The sequence below is a fragment of the Trachemys scripta genome, chromosome 9 (assembly GCF_013100865.1).
Source record: "Trachemys scripta elegans isolate TJP31775 chromosome 9, CAS_Tse_1.0, whole genome shotgun sequence".
In the NCBI taxonomy this organism is placed as follows: domain Eukaryota; kingdom Metazoa; phylum Chordata; order Testudines; family Emydidae; genus Trachemys; species Trachemys scripta.
This window is the reverse complement of record NC_048306.1, coordinates 101,891,394-101,913,862: the sequence shown is the minus strand read 5'-3', so window position 1 is coordinate 101,913,862 and position 22,469 is coordinate 101,891,394. Positions and strand designations below refer to the sequence as shown.

Genomic DNA, 22,469 nt, shown 5'->3' with positions numbered 1-22,469 from the left:
CGTTAAGTGTGTTCTCTTCCCCACTGCCCGCCTCCTGCATTTCCTGCTTGGAGTGTTTTAAGCAATCTGTCTTTTCATAGTGACCTGGATCTGGACGTTACACAAGCTCTCACTGCTGTGGTCTGGATTCCTAGCCCCGTGGCCACAGAATAAGCCGCTGCCTCCTTTTCCCTTTCCGAGGGTGTTGCAGCTCCACAGAAGGAGATTGAAATGAGGAGCCTAGTCCCTAGCACAATTGTTATAGGCCTAAATCTACCTTGAGAAACCCTAAGAATCTGCTCCCGGACTGTACGACCCCACTGAGCTCACTGGCAGCTTCACCTGTGGCAGGGCTGCCAGTTTTGTCTCTGTTCACATCCAGTTTACTGTGGCCAGACGCTCTCTCCACCCCTGCAGGTTTCCCTGTGGAACGCCTGGCTCTAGGGACTTGTGCACGTTCTCCAGGTGCACAAAGCCCAGGCTGGTGGTCCAACTGCTGATGGCTGATCTGAACACACGGGCTCCCGCTCATAACATGCAGACCGTCCTCCTAAGAACAGACCACGCAACGGTCCCTGAGACCCACAGAATACTGGCTCTGCCCCACCCCGAGGTTAGGGGAGGGTTCCAGAGACAGATGCCCTGGTACCTGCCTCCTCCCTTCTTATCCTACAGGGCTACCACCATGGGGGAAAGGAGGGGTGGGCACAGGGACCCAACCCAGGGTAGCCTTGCTCTACCCAGGCCATGTTGCTCACAGTTGAGATTCTACATTTTGAATTCCTCTGAAGTCAGATTGGCAAGATTTTAATATAATTTATTTAACTAAAACGCTAATCCTGGCTCCCAAATGCCTCATTAAATTAGATGCACTTTTAATTAATTTTATTTCAGAATCTCTCAAGTAATTGAAAGCTTTATAGACTGGATTCACACATTTACTGTCAATCTCTCTCTCTCTCTCTCTCTCTCTCTCTCTGTCTCCCTCTTTCTCTCAATTGTAGATTATCAATTCAGTGTAGAACCAATGAACTCCAAAATCCCTGCATTTTCCTCCGGTTTATAATCCAAGCCTATGTGATAAGTAACAGCTTGCAGTAGTTCAACAGAAATAATGTTAAATCTCTCCTTTCTAACTCATTATTAAAGCTGTGTGTTTACTTTGTCTGAAAAGAGTGAAATGGGACCAGACTGAAGTGAAAGTGACTAGTGGGTCTATTTCACTCTCTCAGTGTTTGGGCTGCAGTCACTTCTATTTTAAAATAACCAAAATCACTTGCTTCCACTGAAACTCTGAGCTATTTCTCCTGCTAGGTTTTTGTGAATGCTTGACTTTTATTTCTTAAACAACCTCTACCCTAACTTGGGATCGAATTTCACTTGCAATTGCCCCTGTAAAGATGATCGTTTCTTTTCATAACTTATTAATATGCAGTTGCAATAAAGTCTTAACAATGCTGCTATAAACAACGCTTGTTCTGTTCTCTCGCTCTGATAAACAGTGTCAATTGCCTGTTCCCTGCTTGGATTTTATGATGCTATAAAACACCATAAAGTGGCTACTAAATACTAAAATAAAACCAACACAAAAGGTGCCTTGTAAAGGTGGTTTGGCCAAAATACCAGCCTTCCGTGACAGTTATTCTGTATGGAAGTTCTTCAACTCATTTGCAATAGACAGGACGCGTAGTTAGGTATGCTGTCCATCACCTCGCCACCCCCGACTCTTCTCATCACCCTATTCGGATGATACCAAACTGGGAGGGATTGCAACTGCTTTGGAGGACAGGGTCATAATTCAAAATGATCTGGACAAATTGGAGAAATGGTCTGAGGTAAACAGGATGAAGTTTAACAAAGACAAATGCAGAGTGCTCCACTTAAGAAGAAAAAATCAGTTTCACACATACAGAATGGGAAGAGACTGTCTAGGAAGGAGTACGGCAGAAAGGGATCTAGGGGTTATAGTGGACCACAAGCTAAATATAAGTCAACAGTGTGATGCTGTTGCAAAAAAAGCAAACATGATTCTGGGATGCATTAACAGGTGTGTTGTGAGCAAGACACAAGAAGTCATTCTTCCGCTCTACTCTGCGCTGGTTAGGCCTCAGCTGGAGTATTGTGTCCAGTTCTGGGCACCGCATTTCAAGAAAGATGTGGAGAAATTGGAAAGGGTCCAGAGAAGAGCAACAAGAATGATTAAAGGTCTTGAGAACATGACCTATGAAGGAAGGCTGAAAGAATTGGGTTTCTTTAGTTTGGAAAAGAGAAGACTGAGAGGGGACATGATAGCAGCTTTCAGGTATCTAAAAGGGTGTCATAAGGAGGAGGGAGAAAACTTGTTCACCTTAGCCTCTAAGGATAGAGCAAGAAGCAATGGGTTTAAACTGCAGCAAGGGAGGTCTAGGTTGGACATTAGGAAAAAGTTCCTAACTGTCAGGGTGGTTAAACACTGGAATAAATTGCCTAGGGAGGTTGTGGAATCTCCATCTCTGGAGATATTTAAGAGTAGGTTAGATAAATGTCCATCAGGGATGGTCTAGACAGTATTTGGTCCTGCCATGCGGGCAGGGGACTGGACTCGATGACCTCTCGAGGTCCCTTCCAGTCCTATAATCTATGAATCTATTCGTGCTGCGCCTCCCCTCCCTCCGGCCACACACAGGGTATCATGGCACTAGCTAAGGCACTCTCATGCTGGGAGAAAACCCATAATGGCTCTGTGATGACCTGACACTGTAGGTGTTTTTCGTCTCCACCTGCCATGATTTGGTGCAGCAGAACTGATATAAAATGCTCCTTAAACCTCCAATAGGTGGGGATCTGTCCTAGCCTTGTCCTAGCCTCCTCCCTTGGCAAATGTTCAGTCACTCAGTTATTCTGTCCTTGTAATTCTAATATGTTGCCTTAGTGTTTCACCTGGATTTCCTTGCCCTGGCTTCTAACTTCTGTTCTGGGTGATTCCTTCATGGTGGGGGGAGGGGATGGGCGGTGAGAGAGAGATTTCTCCTTCCTTCCCCAGAAGTGCAGTAGGAAAAACCTAACCCCCTTGTTTTCAGCTCTTCTCCAACCCCCCCTCTCCTTCCACACATCCGCTGCTCTCTGCAGCCTACAGTAAAACCAATGCATTTGCTCCATCTGCTGATAGAAGAGGTAATTTCACAGTAAGGAAACTGCTGTCTTCTTGCTGTATCGTTCACAAGTGCCATGGGGATCGCAGCCCTTCAGAGAAAGGAGAATATACCTCTGATTGTTAGGGGGGGGCGAAGATTAAGAAATGGCATGGATATTTCCCCTCCTTAAATCCTGGATTTTAACCTGTTTGGATAACAGGTATGAGATCAGCAACCGTCTATGAAACTACATATTTTGCATGCTTGTAAACTACCCATCAGCCTGGAATGACTTGCAAAATAACTGACAAGTTCCCACGTCGGGTACTTGGGTGGATAGGGAATATAGACGGTACACACGCACGAGCTCTCTCGCTCTCTACTTTGTGATGTACCCTGAAGGCCAATATGATCGTGCCTTCGTCCCATCAGAGGGAACCTGCTCCAGGGGCTTTGGACCTCACTGTCTCCCCATAGCAGTTCCTCGGAAGTCACCCCTCCCCCTTCCCTGTGATCCTTTTGGGAAGGGAATGTGTGTGTGTATATATCTCCTCAATATATGTTCCATTCTATATGCATCCGAAGAAGTGGGCTGTAGTCCACGAAAGCTTATGCTCTAATAAATTTGTTAGTCTCTAAGGTGCCACAAGTACTCCTGTTCTTCTTTTTGAGAAGGGAGAGGACTAGAGCAAGGCATACTTGTGGCTGCGGAACTGGAGTGAAACTTAAACATGGGTTCTTGTCTCCGTTCTTGGTGTGTCAGGTCTCCGGGTCTCATTTCCCCATCCCCGGTACTTCCCTGCTGCTCAGAGTGTTGTGAGGACAGGCCCAGTGAAGTGTTTTCGGGGACTAATGATTACACTGATGAGCAGCATAGGAAAGCCTGGGAATGGATAAATAAACAGGCTGCTGTGTTTTATTGTGCACTCTGGTTTTGTTCTCTCTGTTCTATGCTTTGGCCCTGCTGATGGCAAGGCTGGCCCTCGAGAGCTCTGTACTTGCAGGGCCATGGGTGCTGTGAGAACGTCTCTGCTCTGCGTGGGTGTGCCCCGACGCTCTCTGCGTGTGTGCAGAGCAGAAAGGAAAGCCTGGGCCTGTGGACAGCTGTCTGTCACAGCAGGATCTCTTCAGCTAGGCAGAGCGTGGCGCTCCGTACATGACTTGTGTTTGCTAGCTCCTATTTGCACGTTGCTTTTATTTGTATCCACTAAAAAGCCGGGGCTTTGTTCTCTTCTCAACCCTTCCCCAAAGCTGTCAGGATTGAATAACCAGGATTCTGGACATGATTTGTGCTTCCTCATTTTGATTTTTCTAATACAGTGCCCGTCTTAAGGGGCCAGTCTCGATGTTAGTGCTTCTGCTTCTGGCATACACAGTTCTGTTGATGAGATAGAGAATTGGGGAGGTCTGTGGTCTTCCTCACCGTGGGGTCCAGTTGTCAGCAGGGGGCTGGTGAAGTTGCTATTATCTGATGCCGTATATGCAGCAGAATGTTCTGCTGACACCTGTGTCCCTTCTGAGGGACAGCTTCCGTGCCGGGGATGGTGAGTGCTGCAGAAACACAGCCTCCATAAGGGCACTTCCATCAAAACAGCTATAAAAACTAGACCTAAAATGTTTGATTTCTTTGAGGTTCCTAATTTTGGTTATACCTGTGAAGATGATCGAGATCTGTCGTATACCTTAAGCCTTTTGGTCCGCCTTCTCCATTGTACGCTTCTTGTGAGCAAAGCTTTAGGTTGTATTTGTTTCGTTATTAACCTAAATCTAGAATCCTGTTGGGGTTGAATGTCTCGCAGCAATGCTGTATAGTGAAAAAATATGGTCTTGTGGCGAAGACAAATTAAACTACATCAGCCAATCTGGCAATATTTGATGTTTTTTCGTGACGCCCCAGCTTCTGGAGTCTCGAATTGCGATTGCTCCTCGGTCAGAGGTTAACGCTGCAGCTGGCGTGTGCCTGTCAGGCCACTGTTCTCAGGAGTGATGGGCGGCTAGATGGAGCCAGTGGCACGGCACCTTCTGCCACATCCTCTAACACAGGGATTCTCAACCTTTTTCGTTCCGAGGCCCCCCAGACATGCTAGAAAAACTCCCTGGCCCACCTGTGCACAATAACTGGTTATCTGCATATAAAAGCCAGGGCCGGCGTTAAGGGGTTGCAAACGGGGCAATTGCCCGGGGCCCCACACGACAGGGGCACCCACAAAACTACATTGCTCTGGCTTTGGCTTTAGCCCCGGGTGGCAGGGCTCAGGGCCCCGGGCTTCAGCCCCATGCGGTGGGGATTCAGCTTTCTGCCCTGCGCCGCAAGTGAGTCTAAGGCAGCCCCACTTAGTATAACCTTAGTACGAAAATTGGGAGCACCAGCCTCAGGGCAGACCCCCCAGACTGGCTGTATGTTCTATCATTCGATTTCACCAGCCCAGTACAGATGGGAACACCTAAGCAGTGTAACTGCCTTACCAGACAGTCCCCTTGGGCACTCCGGTCTGGATGGTTGCTGTGCACCAGAGGATCACAAAACGTTCAGGTTGCCCCGTCCCAAGAGACCAGTCACTTACCCCAGCTCGGTTTGTACCTCAGATCTCACACCAAAGACAACACGAACAGTCCAATAGTAAACTAAGAGTCTGTCTACACAGCAAAGAAAAGCCCGCGGCTGGCTTGTGCTAGCCGACTCAGGCTTGTAGGGCTGTTGTGGTGATCTGTAGGCTTCTGGGCTCGGGGTGAAGTCCGGGCTCTAGGGCCCTCCCACCTCGCAGGACTCAGAAGACCTGAGGTCTGTTCTTGGTTCTGCCACTGGCCCACTCTGTCACCTCTCTCAACTCACTGCACCTCTGTGCCTCAGTTTCCCTATCTGTAAAAGGGGGAAGTGAGACACACTCATTTTACCCAGGTGTAGGTTTTTCTCTGCTGTGTAGACATGCCCTAACTAAGGCTTTATTAACTAGGAAAAATAAATGAGTTATTTACAGATTAAAGCAGGCACAAATGAGTTACCATTGATGGTTCCAAAAGGTAACAGAGTTGCAGTAATCTGTCCGCTCTGAATGTCTTCTAGGGCTACCCAGGTTGATTCCGGCATCTCTGCTTCTGTTTCGTAGCTCCAGCCCTGTCAGAGTCCAAACAGCCAAAGAGATGAAAAGTTTTCATGTCCACTATCTTTATTTCCTTCCAGAATTCAAGCTGATGGAACAAGCCCTTGCCCGTAGCCTGTGCAGGGGCAACTAGTGAAGTCTGTATTGTGACGTCGCACAATGGCCCATTTCGTTCTCAGAGCCCTTCCTGATGGGCAAGAGGCGATTCCTTTCATAGGGAGTCAGCATTTAAACCAGTCTTAGGGCTGGTCTACACTAGAAAGTCCGGTTGACCCAGGTACTTTGGTCTGGGATGTGAACAATCCACATGCCTGAGCGGCGTAGTTAAGCTGACCCAAGCCCCAACGTAGATCGCGCTAGGGCGATGGAAGAATTCTTCAGTCAACCTAGCTACCGCCTCTTGGGAAAGTGGATTTACTGCAACGATTGGAAAAAACTCCTCCCATTGCTGTAGTGAGTGTCTACACTGAAGCACTGCAGCTGAGCCGCTGTCGCATTTCTAGTGTAGACAAAAAGTTATTCTTGTCAAATGGTTTATGAGAGAATTTGTGAGGGACCCAGCTGCTTGTGTTTCCCAGTAGCCGGGAAGTATCATAGAATCATAGAATATCAGGGTTGGAAGGGACCTCAGGAGGTATCTAGTCCAACCCCCTGCACAAACCAGGACCAATCCCCAACTAAATCATCCCAGCCAGGACTTTGTCAAGCCTGACCTTAAAAACCTCTAAGGATGGAGATTCCACCACCTCCCTAGGTAACCCATTCCAGTGCTTCACCACCCTCCTAGTGAAATAGTGTTTCCTAATATCCAACCTAGACCTCCCCCACTGCAACTTGAGACCATTGCTCCTAGTTCTGTCATCTGCCACCACTGAGAACAGTCTAGATCCATCCTCTTTGGAACCCCCCTTCAGGTAGATGAAAGAAGCTATCAAATCCCCCCTCATTCTTCTCTTCTGCAGTCTAAACAATCCCAGTTCCCTCAGCCTCTCCTCATAAGTCATGTGCTCCAGCCCCCTAATCATTTTTGCCCTCAGCTGGACTCTTTCCAATTTTTCCACATCCTTCTTGTAGTGTGGGGCCCAAAACTGGACACAGTACTCCAGATGAGGCCTCACCAATGTCGAATAGAGGGGAACGATCACGTCCCTTCTATTGTTTCAGAATAGGAATGTATCGGTGGTGGGTGTGGCGGGCCCACGTTTCTAGGAGTTGACAGGTTGCCCCTGGGGTGCCACCTGTAACGGGTACCACTGAGCCCTCTGACTCACCAGCCTGGGCTCCCTCTCTCACTGTGCTGCTGTGACAAGCGGCAGACCCTCTCCTGGCCTACACTTCCACCAGCATACACACAGGTAGGGACACCCCCAGCTGCAGTTACATGCAGGCTGACCAGTCCACTGCATGAACCAACAATAGAGAGGCTACGGCCAAGATAATCCCCAACCCCCCGGCACGCACCCAGAGTAAGCCCATTTGAAATACAGATCACTAGTCAATATTTATAGCTTTGTATACAAAAGCGATACATGCATACAAATAGGATAATCACAGTCAGCAAATCATCACTTTTCCAATGACACTTCACATGACCTGTCTTGTACAAAATGCATCGTAATTATGCCATAATCGTAATAATACTACTAGGAAGAATATGGGATGCAGTGTCCCAGTAGTGTCCGTAGAGAACCGCCAGACTCGGGTATGGAAGTGAAATGTCATGGCTGGGTCATTGGAGACAAAAATTATGCATGCTAGATACCCATGTACAAGCCCAGCAGCAGCATAACAATGTCTAGTTCTTGTATAGAAGTTTTCATCAGCAGATCTCAGAGTGTCGTACAGAGGGAGTCCAGTATCCATATCCCCATTTTACAGATAGGGCAACTGAGGCACAGAGGTGAAGTGACTTGCCTGAGATCACACAGCAGACCAGTGGCAGAGCCAAGAATAGACCCTGGGTCTCCTGAGCCCCAGTTGGGGGGCACTATCTCTAAGCCCCACTGCCTCCCACGTTCGGTGCACCCCTGGTTTCACACCGACTGAAAGGAGGGGGGTACACTGGGTGTGGCTGCGTTTCTGTGAGCACAGCCCACGCGAGCTGTCTGCAAACAGGGCTCTGTGGATTCATTTAGCTTTTTGTGCCCCTAGGGACTAGAAGACAAATAGCAAATGGTATGTCCCAAGGGCAGTAAACCATCCTGGAGAAACCCCACGTGCTGTGTGTACTCTGGTCAAAGTCTGACCTGACGGGCCTGCGTGCCCCTCTCATTGGCGTGACCGGGAGGCTCCCGGGAGTGACTGCGAGCGGAATTTGTTCCTTGTGTGGGTACAGAATTGCTGTGACCATCACTGGGAGGCTGCTGGACCTGCCAGCAGAGACACCTGGCAGCGACCGGTCAGTGTGGAACCTGCGCTGGGCTTTGAAGTCAGACTTCAGTGTCTTCCCAGGTGCAGCGGCAGCAGCCCTCCGATGCCACAGGAGGGCATCTCTCACTAGTATCCCCTGCTGAACCGGCGGACTTGGCATTGGCTTGGTGGGGAAGCAGAGAGACTGTCCACAAGGTGGGGCTTGGTGCATGGTAAAGCTGCATCACGGGGAGCAGATGAGCTGCAGACCAGGGCTGAGTTAACACCGCAGTAGCTGTCAGGCCAGATGACCGAGGAGCTGGCCAGGGGTTGGGAAGAGCAGAGATGCTGCTAACAGTGCAGGGCTTGGATGTCCTGTATACAAGTCAAAGGGGCCCAATCCTGCAAGCTGCTGCTGAGTACCTCCTTCAGAGAGCTCAGTCACCTTGCAGGACTGGGCCCCAAGCGAGTAAACTCCTTGAGTCTCTTCCAAAGCAAAACCTTCTGGGCTGAATCCTCCCCCTTGGTCCCACCTGAGCAGCGCCCCGGGGGTGCACGTGGGGGCAGAACTGGGCTCTCTTAGCCCACCAGGGGCATGGGTGGGTTCTAGTATTACTTCTGGAGCTTATTTGGGATGCAATCTCTGCAGCCATGCTGAGAGGCGGGAAAAATCAAAAAAGATAAATGCTGTACCAGGGCACCAGTTAGGTAGTAACTTGTGGTGCAAACATCTGTAGCTTGAAGTAGTTAGTTGGAGGGCGCAGTGATTTGGGGTGAATATGTCTTATGAGACTTTTTTTTAATGAAAAGGCTGCCCAAAATATTTACTAGTGCAGTCAAAGATCAATGAAACTCCACTAACTGCTCTGGGTCCTAATCCTAGAGCTGCATCTTTATTTTGGGGCGGGCGTGTGGGGGAATTGGATGGCTGGCCTCTCCAGCTCTTGGCTCTTTCCGAGTCATCATTTCTTTCCTATTGGCTCATGCTCCTTGCATGACATTCCACAAGGTAGCAACGCCTGTCTTTTGACGTGAGGTTTAAAATAGTTTCCCAAAATAATATAAAAAACCAAAATTCTCTCGAGCTCTCCTTCAAAGGGCAGGTTCATTTAATGACACACACTTTGCAAGAAAGTGGCAGTAAAACACGTTCTAAAAAAAGAGACCGAGCGAGATTACCAGTGCCTTGTCTGTAAAAAGCCACTTTTTGTCCCATCAAATTCAACAAAGATTTTTGTCGGAGACTTCAGTGTTTTAGCCTAGCTTTCTTTGGCTCCTGACCGGGGAATTCAAGGTGTGTGGGTTTGGGGGTTTTTTGTTTGTCAAAGCAACCCACCTCATTAAGAATCATGTTTCCCGCCCTGCTGAGTAAAAGCTCCCTTTTGAAGTGGGTCACAGAGTTATCCTAAGACAGAATCGTCACCACCTTCTCTGTGGTTTGTAAGGACCCGTGCGAGTTGTAGAAGGTGCATTTCCATCAGGGGAACAATGATGACTGAGAAGGTAACTTGAGCGTTTATGAGAAATCCTATTCTGGTTAAATAAACGGCGGCCCAGGGTCCAGGAAACAAATGTCAGGGGTAAAAAATACGATGCTTTCTAACGTTAACCAGAGTACCATCAAGCTACTTGCTGTTTTTATCTTTTCTATCCATTCGCTCCTCTTCCCTGCTTGGTTGCTGCCCTCCGAACTCATGGTCAATATTCCGGCCATGCTATCCCTCTGTTCAACTTGTGATCCTCTTTCTGTGCTTTGCTTTCCGGGCCAGAGTCTGATCTCCACTTCCCTGGTGAAAATCTGGAGTAACGCCATTGGATGAGCAACGTGGTTCCTGCACCATGAGTTGGTGATCAGAATCTGACTCCCAGAATCTAATTGACGTTTTTCCTGTCACCATTAGGCCTCGGTGTACAGTAGGGATTCTGACAGCGGTATGCAGTTAAACGAAAGAAGTGTCCCCGTTTCTTCCTGCTCTTGTAAAGAAAGCATTGAGATAAAAGCTTGACTTTTAAAACAAGAGTGCTAGTTACCTGCCGTGTGTTCTGCAGCCTGCTCACAAAAGATGGGTAAAAGGAGAAAAATCTATAGGGCTCCAGCATAGCAATCCGCAAAGAATTGCTTGCTTGGCTTGCCTCCCATATTGGACTAAATTGGCATCACATGGTTTATTCTCTCCATCCTGACCTCCCACCCCTGCCAAGGGTGCTTCTGTCAACACTCCCCTAACATGCGCTTTGAAACTAAAGACTGTTTTAAAGAGCTCACTCTTCTGTTTGCTCAATAGAATGAGAACTTGCACTGCTCAAAAATAGATTTACAATTAGCAACAGGAATGGAAGAATCTGTGCACACCTTCCCCGAGTGCACATTGCTTGCACTAAAGCAGACACATCAGCCTCCTTTAATGAAGCCCCTGGAATTAGGTGCAAGTCACTGTAGGGCAACAAAGAGTCTGGTGGTCTCCATGCATCTGAAGAAGTGAGGTTTTTACCCACAAAAGCTTATGCCCCAAATAAATCCCTTAGTCTTTAAGGTGCCACTGGACTCCTTGTTGTTTTTGTGGATACAGACTAACACGGCTACCCCTTGATACTCTAGGGCAGTGGTTCTCAAACTTATTTGATCGGGCCCCACTTCTTTGTGTCTGTAGTTTGTTTATGCTCTCCCCCGCCCCACAAGTACATATACTGCCACCCAGCTCTGAAGGCAGAGCCGAGAGCAGCGGCTGCTGGCCGGGCGCCCACCTCTGAAGGCAGGGCTGTGGCAGCAGCAGCACAGAAGGGAGGCCATTTGAAAAGTGTTATCTGTCAATATCACTTTTCACAGCAGACTTAGCGCCCCATTGCCACCCTTTCTTCTGTGCTGCTGCCACCCCGGGGCTGACAGCCAGAGCCCCGCTGCCTCCAGGTTGAGGGATTGGATGGGGGAGAGCCTGAGAGGGATTGAGGAGTGGAGGGGGGAGGGCTCTTGGGTGTGCACGGCCCTTTGGCACGACCCCCAGTCACCCAGGGCTGACAGACGAGGGGTGGGGGGAAAGAAGCACACAGCTCGCGCCTCCCGTGACGTGTTCCCACGCCTCCCTTGGTGTGGTTCTTGTTTGAGACCCGCTGCTCAAGGGGCCGTTGGGAGAACGCTGCCGTGGGGTTTCCTTTGCAGAATGTTCCTTCCTGCAGCAGAACAGTCCCCAGGATTCGCTGTTTGTTGCGGGATTCCCAAAGAACTGCAAACTGCCGGCACTCGCGCGCCTGTAAATGACCATGGACATGCCTGTGCAATGAAAGCTGTGCACTGGCTAACCTGCCTGAGCTAGCTTGAATCACGCAGCGCACAGTTAACCTGTGGAACTCCTTGCCTGAGGAGGTTGTGAAGGCTAGAACTATAACAGAGTTTAAAAGAGAACTGGATACATTCATGGTGGTTAAGTCCATTAATGGCTATTAGCCAGCATGGGTAAGGAATGGTGTCCCTAGCCTCTGTCTGTCAGAGGGTGGAGATGGATGGCAGGAGAGAGATCACTTGATCATTGCCTGTTAGGTTCACTCCCTCTGGGGCACCTGGCATTGGCCACTGTCATAGACAGGATACTGGGCTAGATGGACCTTTTTGGTCTGACCCGGTACGGTCGTTCTTATGTTCTTAATCCGGCTAGTGCGGGGAACAGTAGCGGTAAAGACAGTGCAGAATAGGATTCATAGAATCATAGACGATTAGGCTTGGAAGAGACCTCAGGAGGTCATCTAGTCCCAACCCCCTGCTCAAAGCAGGACCCCCACCTAAATCATTTGTCAAGCCAGGTCTTAAAAACCTCTAAGGAAGGAGATTCCACCCCCTCCCTAGGTAACCCATTCCAGTGCTTCACCACCCTCCTAGTGAAATAGTGTTTCCTAATATCCAACCTAGACCTCCCCCACTGCAACTTGAGACCATTGCTCCTTGTTCTGTCATCTGGTACCACTGAGAACAGCCGAGCTCCATCCTCTTTGGAACCCCCCTTCAGGTAGTTGAAGGCTGCTATCAAATCCCCCCCTCAGTCTTCTGCAGACTAAATAACCCCCATTTCCTCAGCCTCTCTTCATAAGTCATGTGCCCCAGCCTCCTGACCATTTTCATTGCGCTCCGCTGGACTTGCTCTAATTTGTCCACATCCCTTCTGTAGTGGGGGGGACCAAAACTGGACGCGATACTCCAGATGTGGCCTCACCAGTGCCGAATAGAGGGGAAAAATCACTTCCCTCAATCTGCTGGCAATTCCCCTACTAATACAGCCCAATATGCCGTTGGCCTTCTTGGGAACGAGGGCACACTGCTGACTCATATCCAGCTTCTCGTCCACTGTAATTCAGAGTGGGTTGGCAAGCAGAGTACGTACCTAGGGTCTGTGCCGAGCTGGTATCTGCCCATGCTGCCCTGTCTTCCCTGTTGTTACCTGCCCTGCTGGATTCGAGCTAGCTCAGGAAGGCCGGCGGGGACACAGCCTTTGCTCTGTAGACAGAGCTGATGTTTTGGTGATTAGTCTGGAGTTTCACGGCATTTCTCCCCGCAGCCGAGTGTGAGAATTGCCTGGGGAAGTGAAATGGTTTTATATGAAAGATGGGGGGAGTGAGGCAAGGAGAGGCTACGTGTCGTGCTTGAGGTTACACAGCGAATCAGGCAGACCTGGCAGAGAACCCAAGAGTCTGACTCCCAGTTTCATGCTGTAACCCCTCGGCCGTGCCAGACCATGGCAGTGGGGGGCAGGGGAAGCTCCCCTCTCATCCAAGGCACAAGAGGCAGCAGCACAGTGTCCCTTTATCTCCCCAGGAGCAGCAACAGGGATCCCCTCCCCTGGGGGGCAGCAAGGATAAATATCTGCAGGGTCACCTCCTCCCCTAACTGCCTAAAGGGGTTGGGGTGGCAGCCGGCAGTTGTCCCAGTTCGTACTCCAGCGGCTGTGCAGTACCTGCTGGGTGCGGGGACTGGGCACGCTGCACTTTTCCCCACCGGCCACACACAGCCTCTGCTGGGTTGGAGTTGGCAGGACACCTGCATGGGGCCCTGGGCCTGGGTGTTAACACGCCATTGAGATGCATGAGGCAGGCCCAGACTGTTCCAGGCTCTGTGCAGACTCAGGCAGGCACCTCTGCCTCTTCCACACCTGGGTCCCATGGTCATGCTTTTCTTCCCAACACTGTGGCCTAGAAACGGGCATTTCTGTTTTCAAGGGAAGCTGAGCTGTTGCTTTGTGTGACTTCAGGAGCGGTGGCTGTAGGTGTGGGCCAGCAGTGCCTTCGTGCTGTCTCATGAATGGTTCTGGGAGTGTCCCAGGGTCAGTGAGTCTCCGTAGAACACACCCACATCCTAGGCCAGACCCGTGCAGCCAGCAGCCGTGGTGCTCTGTGCACACGCCGGGGGGCTGTTTTTTCAAAGCTGGACGAGGGCTCGGGCAGAAGCTGGGTGATTAACATGTGGTGCAGCTAAGCTGATGCTATGTGGCTCTGTGCTTCGCCTCAGGGCAGATTTGATGGCGAAGTCGAGAGGTGACTGGAGAAAGGGCAGTGGCCAGGACTAATGGCTGGTTAGCACAGCTCTCTTGTTGAACTCCAGCGCACGGCTGCCAGCGGGCTGCAGGCACTCGCTTCCCATAAACACTCATTCGTTTTCTTCTAGCAAGTCTCTAAGTTCGTCCCTCCTGACCAGCCCCCGCCCGCCCTGCAGTCCTGGGTTCGCTGCTGCTGCTGCTTTCACAGCAACCCTTTACCAGCTCTGGGCCAGCTCGGGCTGGCTGGTTTTCAAACGCTGCAGAGTTCAGTGGACTAGTGCTTGCCCTGTCTCCTAGTCGGGTATAAAACAGGCAGGGATGGGGGAAACAGTCTGATATGGGACTATGTTAACGCCTGGTTTAAGACACAGCGTGGGGCCCAGCGGGTGTGGAAAGTCTGCTGGGAAGGGGAAGATAAGGTGCCTGCTGCCTGGAGGAGACAGTCCAGGCTGAGCAGTGGGTGACACTGGTTCGGGGGGAGCTCGGCCCAGGGTACACATTCGCTTGGTATGTCCCTTCTGCGGCTTCCACCAGCAGGCCCCCAAGGATCTGCCACGCAGCTTTCCCTGCTGCCAACCTGGCGGAGATGGAAACGTGGCTGATCTAGCCCTGGAGCTCCAGCTTGTCCCAGAGAAGCAGTGCATGTTCTGATGTTTCTCCAGAGCACACAAGGGGGACTGGGCTGTATGCTCTTCCTCTGCTCCAGGCAGCCGAAATCTGGCTTTTCTGCTGCATTCTGGGCACTCTGTGGGCTGCACTGGAGGTCACAGGGTTTAACCTGATGAGACCAGGTTGGTCTTACTAGCATAGCCTACCTCCCTTTTTCAGGCTGGTGCTTGCTTTCCTTACTCTCTAGCTATAGCTGCTTTAACGGAGACGTCAGCACTAGAATGGATGTCTGCAAAGACGCGGGTGTTTTATTTCATGGTCAGTTTCTCTATAGAGGGAACTGTACATCTGCTTATTTGCATGAAGTATTTCCTTGGGTGGAAGCAGAGCCCTGCACACACACACTGGCTGCTGTGAAATCAATTCACATTGAAATACCGTAATGGGTTGAGAGCGTCTCTGCATTACTTCTTAATATACAGGATATGGTGTGTCTTGTGCCTCCAAGCATCCCAGTTCATTCGAGGATATAGCCCAAAAGGAAAAGTTAGGTAAAACTCACCCCTCCTCCTCCTCCTTTTGTAATGCTCTGCCCTCTTTCCCTTGCAGGATGTGGGAATAAAAATAGATCACGTTTCCTGCTATTAAAAGGACAGTGATTTATTTTAACAAAAATAATCTCTCTTGTGCACGCAGTGTAGCCTAGTGGAGGATGCGCTAAATGACAAGCTCTGTGACTGTGGGCACTGGTCCCAGAGCTTCCACTGACTGCTGGTTTTAATACTTTTATGTTTAACAATCCTTATGAGGAGCCAAGATTTCATACCTTGGGGCAGTACTCGCTAATTTCATAGGTAAGAAAACAGAGTTTCTGTGAGGTCACCTCAGACAGAACGGGGAAAAGAATCCAGGTCTCCGAAGCCACGTAGCTACTGGCCAAGCAAGCTTTCAGAGGGAACATGCCAAAACGAAGTACTTCCGTAATCCACTCTGACAACGGCTGGCTCTGTGTTACCGTCTAGCAGCAAGGCCATAGATCGGGGTCTATGACTCCTCTCCTGCCTTAATGTTGAGAGATCTGATCTTTGATCCCAAGTGGTAGAGGCTTGTGCTTTTGCACCCTCAGGTCCTGGGTTCAGTCCCTGAAGATGATTCAAACAGGGACCTTGTCCTATTTCACTTTCTGTAATCTCTAAACCACAATCTGCTCCTAGAGCCAAGAGTCCCGATGCCTGGCCTTCCACTGTTGTCTCTCAAATACTAGGACTTTGGTTCACTTTGACCATATCCTGCCTCTTTAATATTCCCAGCTTTGCTAGGCTCGATCGGCCTGATTCAGCTGGGTATACATTTGCTACTTTGGATACGGGTATTTGGCCCAATCAGTTGTGAGGCTTGATGCCAAAATCGGATGCTTGGTTTACTGTTTGCATGTGATATTCCTTTATATATTTTCAAATACTCAACAGAGTTATAAACAACAGGGCTGGTTTGAGTTCTTAGCAAAGTCCATAGGCTGTCTAAAAACCTCGCTGAATCTTGTACGTGACTAGCTCTGCTCTTCACAGAGCCTTTCATTTATGTCTTATGTAAATTTTAAATTGAGGAGACCCTGTTTCAGACCCCTGCTCTGTGGTCTTCAAATGTGGCAGCATTGCTGGTCCTGACCACTCATGAAGATTCCTTCTCTAGCTGAATGCTGGAGCTCCTGCTATTTTTGGTCAGCGGATGCTCATGTTGCAGTGTCTGGAGGGGAAAGGATGGGCTTGGATTTAAAATCTGCAACTCTCCAGGCAGAGAGATTTTGACAGCCCGATGGTTCATCTCCTGTAGCCTTTGTGTGGACATTAATGCTTCACAGCTCCCCATGGGCTGGTAGATCCAGATGTCTGCAAGGAAAAGAGTGGCTGGTGATTTATTACACTTTCTCCTTTCAAATTTCTGAGAACTTGCAGACTAGCCTGGTAATGGAGCTCACACACAGGCTCTTATCTCTAGAGGAATTGCACACTGCTTATCAAAAGCTTTCTCTGGCTGCCAGCCTTTCGGACGGCTTTACAATGGGAAACGAACACTTCCAGTTTTGTTTTACCAGAGGGGAGCAGAGGGGCCTCGTCAGCTGGGGTGCGAGATGGTCAGGGGTACTCTCGCTGTCCCCAGGGGGTTTCAGCCCTATCGAAGCTGCAACTTCTGGTGATTGCACCACAGCCTGGGCTCAGAAGAGGCTTCTTCCCAGCTGAGCCCAATCACTGCTGCTGCGAGCCCTGCCACATCTGGCTCACAGATGGGTCCATCTTCCCCTGTCCAGCTGTCACCCCTACTGAGCCCCACAGGTTTGAAGGTCGGTTGGTTTTATCCACCACTGTCCCCTAACATGAGACAAGACAAATGACAGCTTGTAAAGCGTCACAAAGTGTGTGTGTCTATATCTGTCTCTCTCTCTCTCACACACGCACACACACTTTAATTCTGGATGTGCTGAATATTGGTGGGTTTAAACCTCAGACGGGGCTGATGTTTGTGTATTTTGCTTTTTAAATATTTTTCTGTCTTTGCAGCCAATTTTTTGTATTTTTCTACAGAGAAATGGCCAACCCCATTTGCATTTATATAGAACTTTCCAAGTGAGTCTGGCTGGTTGTACATCAGATGCAATTAGTCGGTGATGCTGAAAGTGCCAAATAAGTGTTCCGTGCTAACATGCTTAACTGGGCACAAGTCTTGAATGTAGATTTAAACAGTGAAATAGTCTTTCTGTTTGGAAGATTAGATGGAGTACTATTCTACCCAGAGCCGGGGTGTAACAGCCAGGGGCTCTGCGCTCCACAGGCCTACGTTGTAATGCTGTGATCACTCTTGTACTGTACATAGGTTTTTGGGGCCATCCTATAGAATTTAATAGATGATTTTTATCCCTCCTGTGGCACAGTTCAAAAAGTATTTAGGAAATGTATATTTATCAACTTCTGCAGGTTTTAAGAGTAATTTCCGTAGAATTCTGTTACATCCTGACCCCAGGAATATCTGAAAACTTACCCGTGGGGGGGATACATTGTGGTCCTGAGTGTCAGAGGGTGTGTTTGGACCAGCCTATGGGCAGGACTGGTATCTAGCAACTTGTCCTGCGTAAGGGGCAGTGTGTAGGGCAGCACAGGACCAGAGCAGGGATCCAGTTCGCTGTGTCTGAGTCACAGTTCTGGCCCTGCTCGCTGGGGGGGTGCAAGCTTTGCCAAGCTCACAGCCGATGCAGGTTGCTTCTCCCTCTGCCCTGGCTAGTCGCTGCTGGTGGGTGTGTTGTGGGGGCGAAGAAGGAGAGGGTGCATTGGCTGGTGTGTGGAAAGCGCAACTCCCAGTTCTGAACCTTTAACAACAAGACCAACTCAAATAGTGACATTGACTTTCAAACAGTGAATAGTCAAAAAAGAGCTACATTTTAAGCCTAAAATTTTAAGTTGACTTAGAAATCGAGGGCAATGTGGTGTTTTGTTCTTTTGAACGTTGCAGTGATTAAGTCTCTCCTGTTGTTCTTAATTAACAGTTTTAAAAACTCATCAAACATGAGAAATTTTAACTTCTGCACTGTATAGGGGGCAAAAGAGTGTGGTGTGATTTGTTTAGCAATGACAGTACAAGCTCAGTATTCACATGCCCGGCTTGGGAGCTAGGGCAAATAATTCAGGGAATGCCACCTTCATTGCAACCTGAAGGATTAGTTTCTAAATTAAGTTAATCAGGGTGTTAGAGTGGAGTTACTCTGTGAAATTCCCTCCCATAAAAGATGGGAAAACAACCCCAGCCCTTACTGAATTCAGAACTAAATGCAAAATCCCTGTAAGTTCCACAGAGACACTCAAACACAAACCAAAAACCCACCTGCTAATCCAGCTCTTTCCCCCTCCTGGGGAACAAGAGGGGTATGGACAGAGAGGGAGGCAGTGTTAATGTTCGTATTTTGAAATTCGTGGGAGGTGCTTGGCTACTCAGGACGGGAGCCCTAGCAGCTAGACAGCTAAATCCTGGTTTTGACCGGGCTTAACAGGAGTTACATCTAGGCCTAGAAATAGCTTGACGATGTTTTGCCAAAGCCCTTTGCTCTTTCTGAATGTCGTACTTAGCAGTACTGGATGGAATCAGTCTGTTTTAACTAGACCACATATCCCTGCATTCAAGAGGGGCCCTGCTGTTAACTTCTGTGGGAGCAGGGCCTGGCTTTATCCTTGGCAGGAGCACATTGTTCAAGGGCTGTCAGGGTAGAGAGTTAGCATACGGCAAGCGGGCCTGTCCGTGTGCAGCGCAGTAGTCTGCCACACGCTGAGCATCCATATGGACCAGGCTTTCGCGCACTGAAAGTTCACTAGCGTGCATTGACCGGCTGCTGTCCAAGCATGCTGGGGAACTGTTAGTGTGCAGTAGCGGGGTCCACAGGGCCAGTTAGCGTGTGGCACACCAGTGCGCTATAAATTTCCACCCCAGCTTGCTACACTAACTCTTCTAGACAAGACCTCAGACTCATGTCTCCTGTAGCATATGTGAGCAGTGCTGGATTTCCATGGTGGTTGTCAAGTATCAGGGGGTAGCCGTGTTAGTCTGTATCTACAAAAACAACAAGGAGTCTGGTGGTACCTTAAAGACTAACAGATTTATTTCGGCATAAGCTTTCGTGGGTAAAAACCTCACTTCTTCGGATGCATAGAGTGAAAGTTACAGATGCAGGCATTATATACTGACACATGGAGAGCAGGGAGTTACTTCGCAAGTGGAGAACCAGTGTTGACAGGGCCAATTCAATCAGGGTGGATGTAGACCACTCCCAATAATAGATGAGGAGGTGTCAATTCCAGGAGAGGAAAAGCTGCTTCTGTAGTGAGCCAGCCACTCCCAGTCCCTATTCAAGCTCTGATTAATGGTGTTGAATTTGCAAATGAATTTTAGTTCTGCTGTTTCTCTTTGAAGTCTGTTTCTGAAGTTTTTTTGTTCAATGATAGTGACTTTTAAATCTGTAATAGAATGACCAGGGAGATTGAAGTGTTCACTTACTGGCTTACGTATGTTACCATTCCTGATGTCCGATTTGTGTCCATTTATTCTTTTGCGGAGGGACTGTCCGGTTTGGCCAATGTGCATGGCAGAGGGGCATTGCTGGCACATGATGGCATATATCACATTAGTGGATGTGCAGGTGAATGAGCCCTTGATGGTGTGGCTGATGTGGTTGGGTCCTCTGATGCTGTTGCCAGAGTAGATATGGGGACAGAGTAGGCAACGAGGTTTGCTACCGGGATAGGTTCCTGGGTTGGTGTTTCTGTGGTGTGGTGTGTAGTTGCTGGTGAGTATTTGCTTCAGGTTGGGGGGTTGTCTGTAAGCGAGGACTGGCCTGCCTCCCAGGGTGGTTGTGTGTCAAAGATAGCTTTTGATGTCTGTCCCGCTTTCTGAAATGACTCTGGCTTCTCTTTCAGGGATGGTGCAGAAGTTGGACCAAAAGCTCCCAGTAGCCAACGAGTATCTGCTCCTTTCAGGCGGGGTCCGGGAAGGTGTGGTGGATCTCGATCTCGACGAATTAAACGTTTACGCTCGAGGAACGGACTACGACATGGACTTCACCCTCCTGGTGCCAGCGCTGAAACTGCACGACCGAAACCAGCCGGTCACGCTGGACATGCGCCACTCAGCTCTGTGCCATTCGTGGCTCAGCCTTCGGCTGTTCGACGAAGGGACTATAAGTAAATGGAAAGACTGCTGCACAATTGTGGACCATATTAACGGGGCTACCAATTATTTCTTCTCTCCGACGAAAGTGGCGGACTGGTTCTATGACTCCATTAGCATCGTTCTGTCCGAGATCCAGAAGAAGCCGCAGCGAGGGATGCCCAAAGTAGAAAAGGTGGAAAAGAACGGAACGATCATCTCCATCATCTTGGGAGTGGGCAGCAGCCGCATGCTGTATGATATTGTCCCCGTGGTGTCTTTCAAAGGGTGGCCAGCGGTGGCCCAGAGCTGGCTGATGGAGAACCACTTCTGGGATGGGAAGATCACAGAGGAGGAAGTCATTAGTGGGTTTTACTTAGTGCCTGCCTGTTCCTACAAAGGCAAGAAGGACAATGAGTGGAGGCTGTCGTTCGCCAGAAGCGAAGTGCAGCTGAAGAAGTGCATCTCCAGCAGCCTGATGCAAGCCTACCAGGCCTGCAAAGCGATCATCATCAAGCTACTCTCCCGCCCCAAAGCCATTAGTCCATATCACCTGCGGAGCATGATGCTGTGGGCTTGCGACCGGCTACCAGCCAACTACTTGGCTCAAGAGGATTATGCTGCCCACTTCTTACTGGGCCTCATTGACGATCTGCAACATTGCTTGGTCAATAAGATGTGCCCCAATTACTTCATCCCCCAGTGCAACATGTTGGAGCACCTGTCCGAAGAGACGGTCATGCTGCACGCCCGGAAGCTGTCCTCGGTCCGCTCGGATCCTGCAGAGCACCTCCGAACTGCCATTGAGCACGTCAAAGCTGCTAACCGGCTAACTCTGGAGCTCCAAAGACGAGGCAGCACTAGCAGCATCCCCTCCCCGCAGTCAGACGGAGGGGACCCCAACCAGCCTGACGACCGATTAGCCAAAAAACTGCAACAGCTGGTGACGGAGAACCCGGGGAAATCCATCTCCGTCTTTATCAACCCGGACGACGTCACGAGGCCCCACTTCCGAATCGACGACAAATTTTTCTGAGCTTTCGCCAACGTTTGTATTTGTTTTTTGTTTTTTTGTTTTTTTTTTTAAAGACTTTACAACGTGTAGGTTGTTTTTTGGTGACACGGTCCCTTGTTTTTTACATATCCAGTGTAGATTGGATCTGTCAAGAACAAAATGAACACGTTCTAATTCCTGGTTCTGCAGGACAGTGCAGACTTTGAAACAGTATATTACTATTTCATATGCTGCTTTGATTCTCACCCACCCCCCATTGGTTTTGTGTGTAGTTTTTTAAAAGGAGAACTTGAGCCATAAACACACATGCCCACGTCATTTTTTTTTCAAGCTTCCATAATTATGCACAACTTGTTTGGGTGGGGAGGAGAGAATTCACCTTCCTCTGTGTAAAAAAATTTAGTTGCTCTTTCCATGAGCTTCCATCACCATAAAGAAATTGGGTGAGATTCCGGATTGGGAAGCGCTACTTGGCTTTTTTGCTGGCCAAACCCCAACTTCCCCCCATGGTGAATGTACTGTGTATCTGCTCTTCACGCTTTTTTCACACTGAGGGAGCAAGGAGACTTGAAAAAGCTGATGATGCAACAAACAATTGTTTGGGTTTTTTGGAAGCCACCTCTTCTTGAATGTAATTGTTCGTAATTGGACTTTGTCGGGCATGGAGGGTTTTCTGCCGTTTTTTCCTTGCGGAATAAGGTTATGGAATGTTAGTTTTAGTGTGTGTAATTATTCAAAGCCTTATTTAAATTCTCTATTAAAGAACTTACCATTATAAATGTTAATTGCACTAATGAAATCTTTTGCCATTACCTCAGCACCACTGTTTGTGTTTCTTTTACGATTAGCATCGATTCTTAAGGCCTTATTCTGCAAGGTGCTTAGCACCCTCAACTCCCCCTGTCTTCAGTGGCACTCCTACCATTGGGCCTTTCGAGAGGCCTCTGACTTGTCATTAGTCCTGTTACACTCAAGAACACAAGCCTCCTGCATTGGTGTGGTTCTCCTTTAAATACTGTGTGTCACGTGTCACTCGCGTTTGCTGCCACTGTAAAATATATGATTAAATGGTGTCCTATGCAAAGTGAATCATCCAGAC

The 22,469-nt window shown here is 49.1% G+C and overlaps 1 protein-coding gene across 3 annotated transcripts in view; it reads left to right on the top strand.

Annotated features, from left to right (window-relative positions):
• The window catches only part of MB21D2 (Mab-21 domain containing 2), a 74,504-nt gene extending 52,328 nt beyond the window's left edge, over nucleotides 1-22,176 (top strand). For 2 of the 3 annotated variants that reach the window (XM_034782446.1, XM_034782444.1), the window contains exon 2: nucleotides 20,127-22,176. In XM_034782446.1, coding sequence (XP_034638337.1) covers nucleotides 20,127-21,391 — 1,265 coding nt within the window. In that variant the 3' untranslated portion in view covers nucleotides 21,392-22,176. Of the gene's footprint in view, nucleotides 1-16,790; nucleotides 17,012-20,126 lie in introns of those variants that run through there. The other variant, XM_034782445.1, reaches the window with a different exon arrangement.
• The last annotated feature ends 293 nt before the right edge of the window (nucleotides 22,177-22,469 follow it).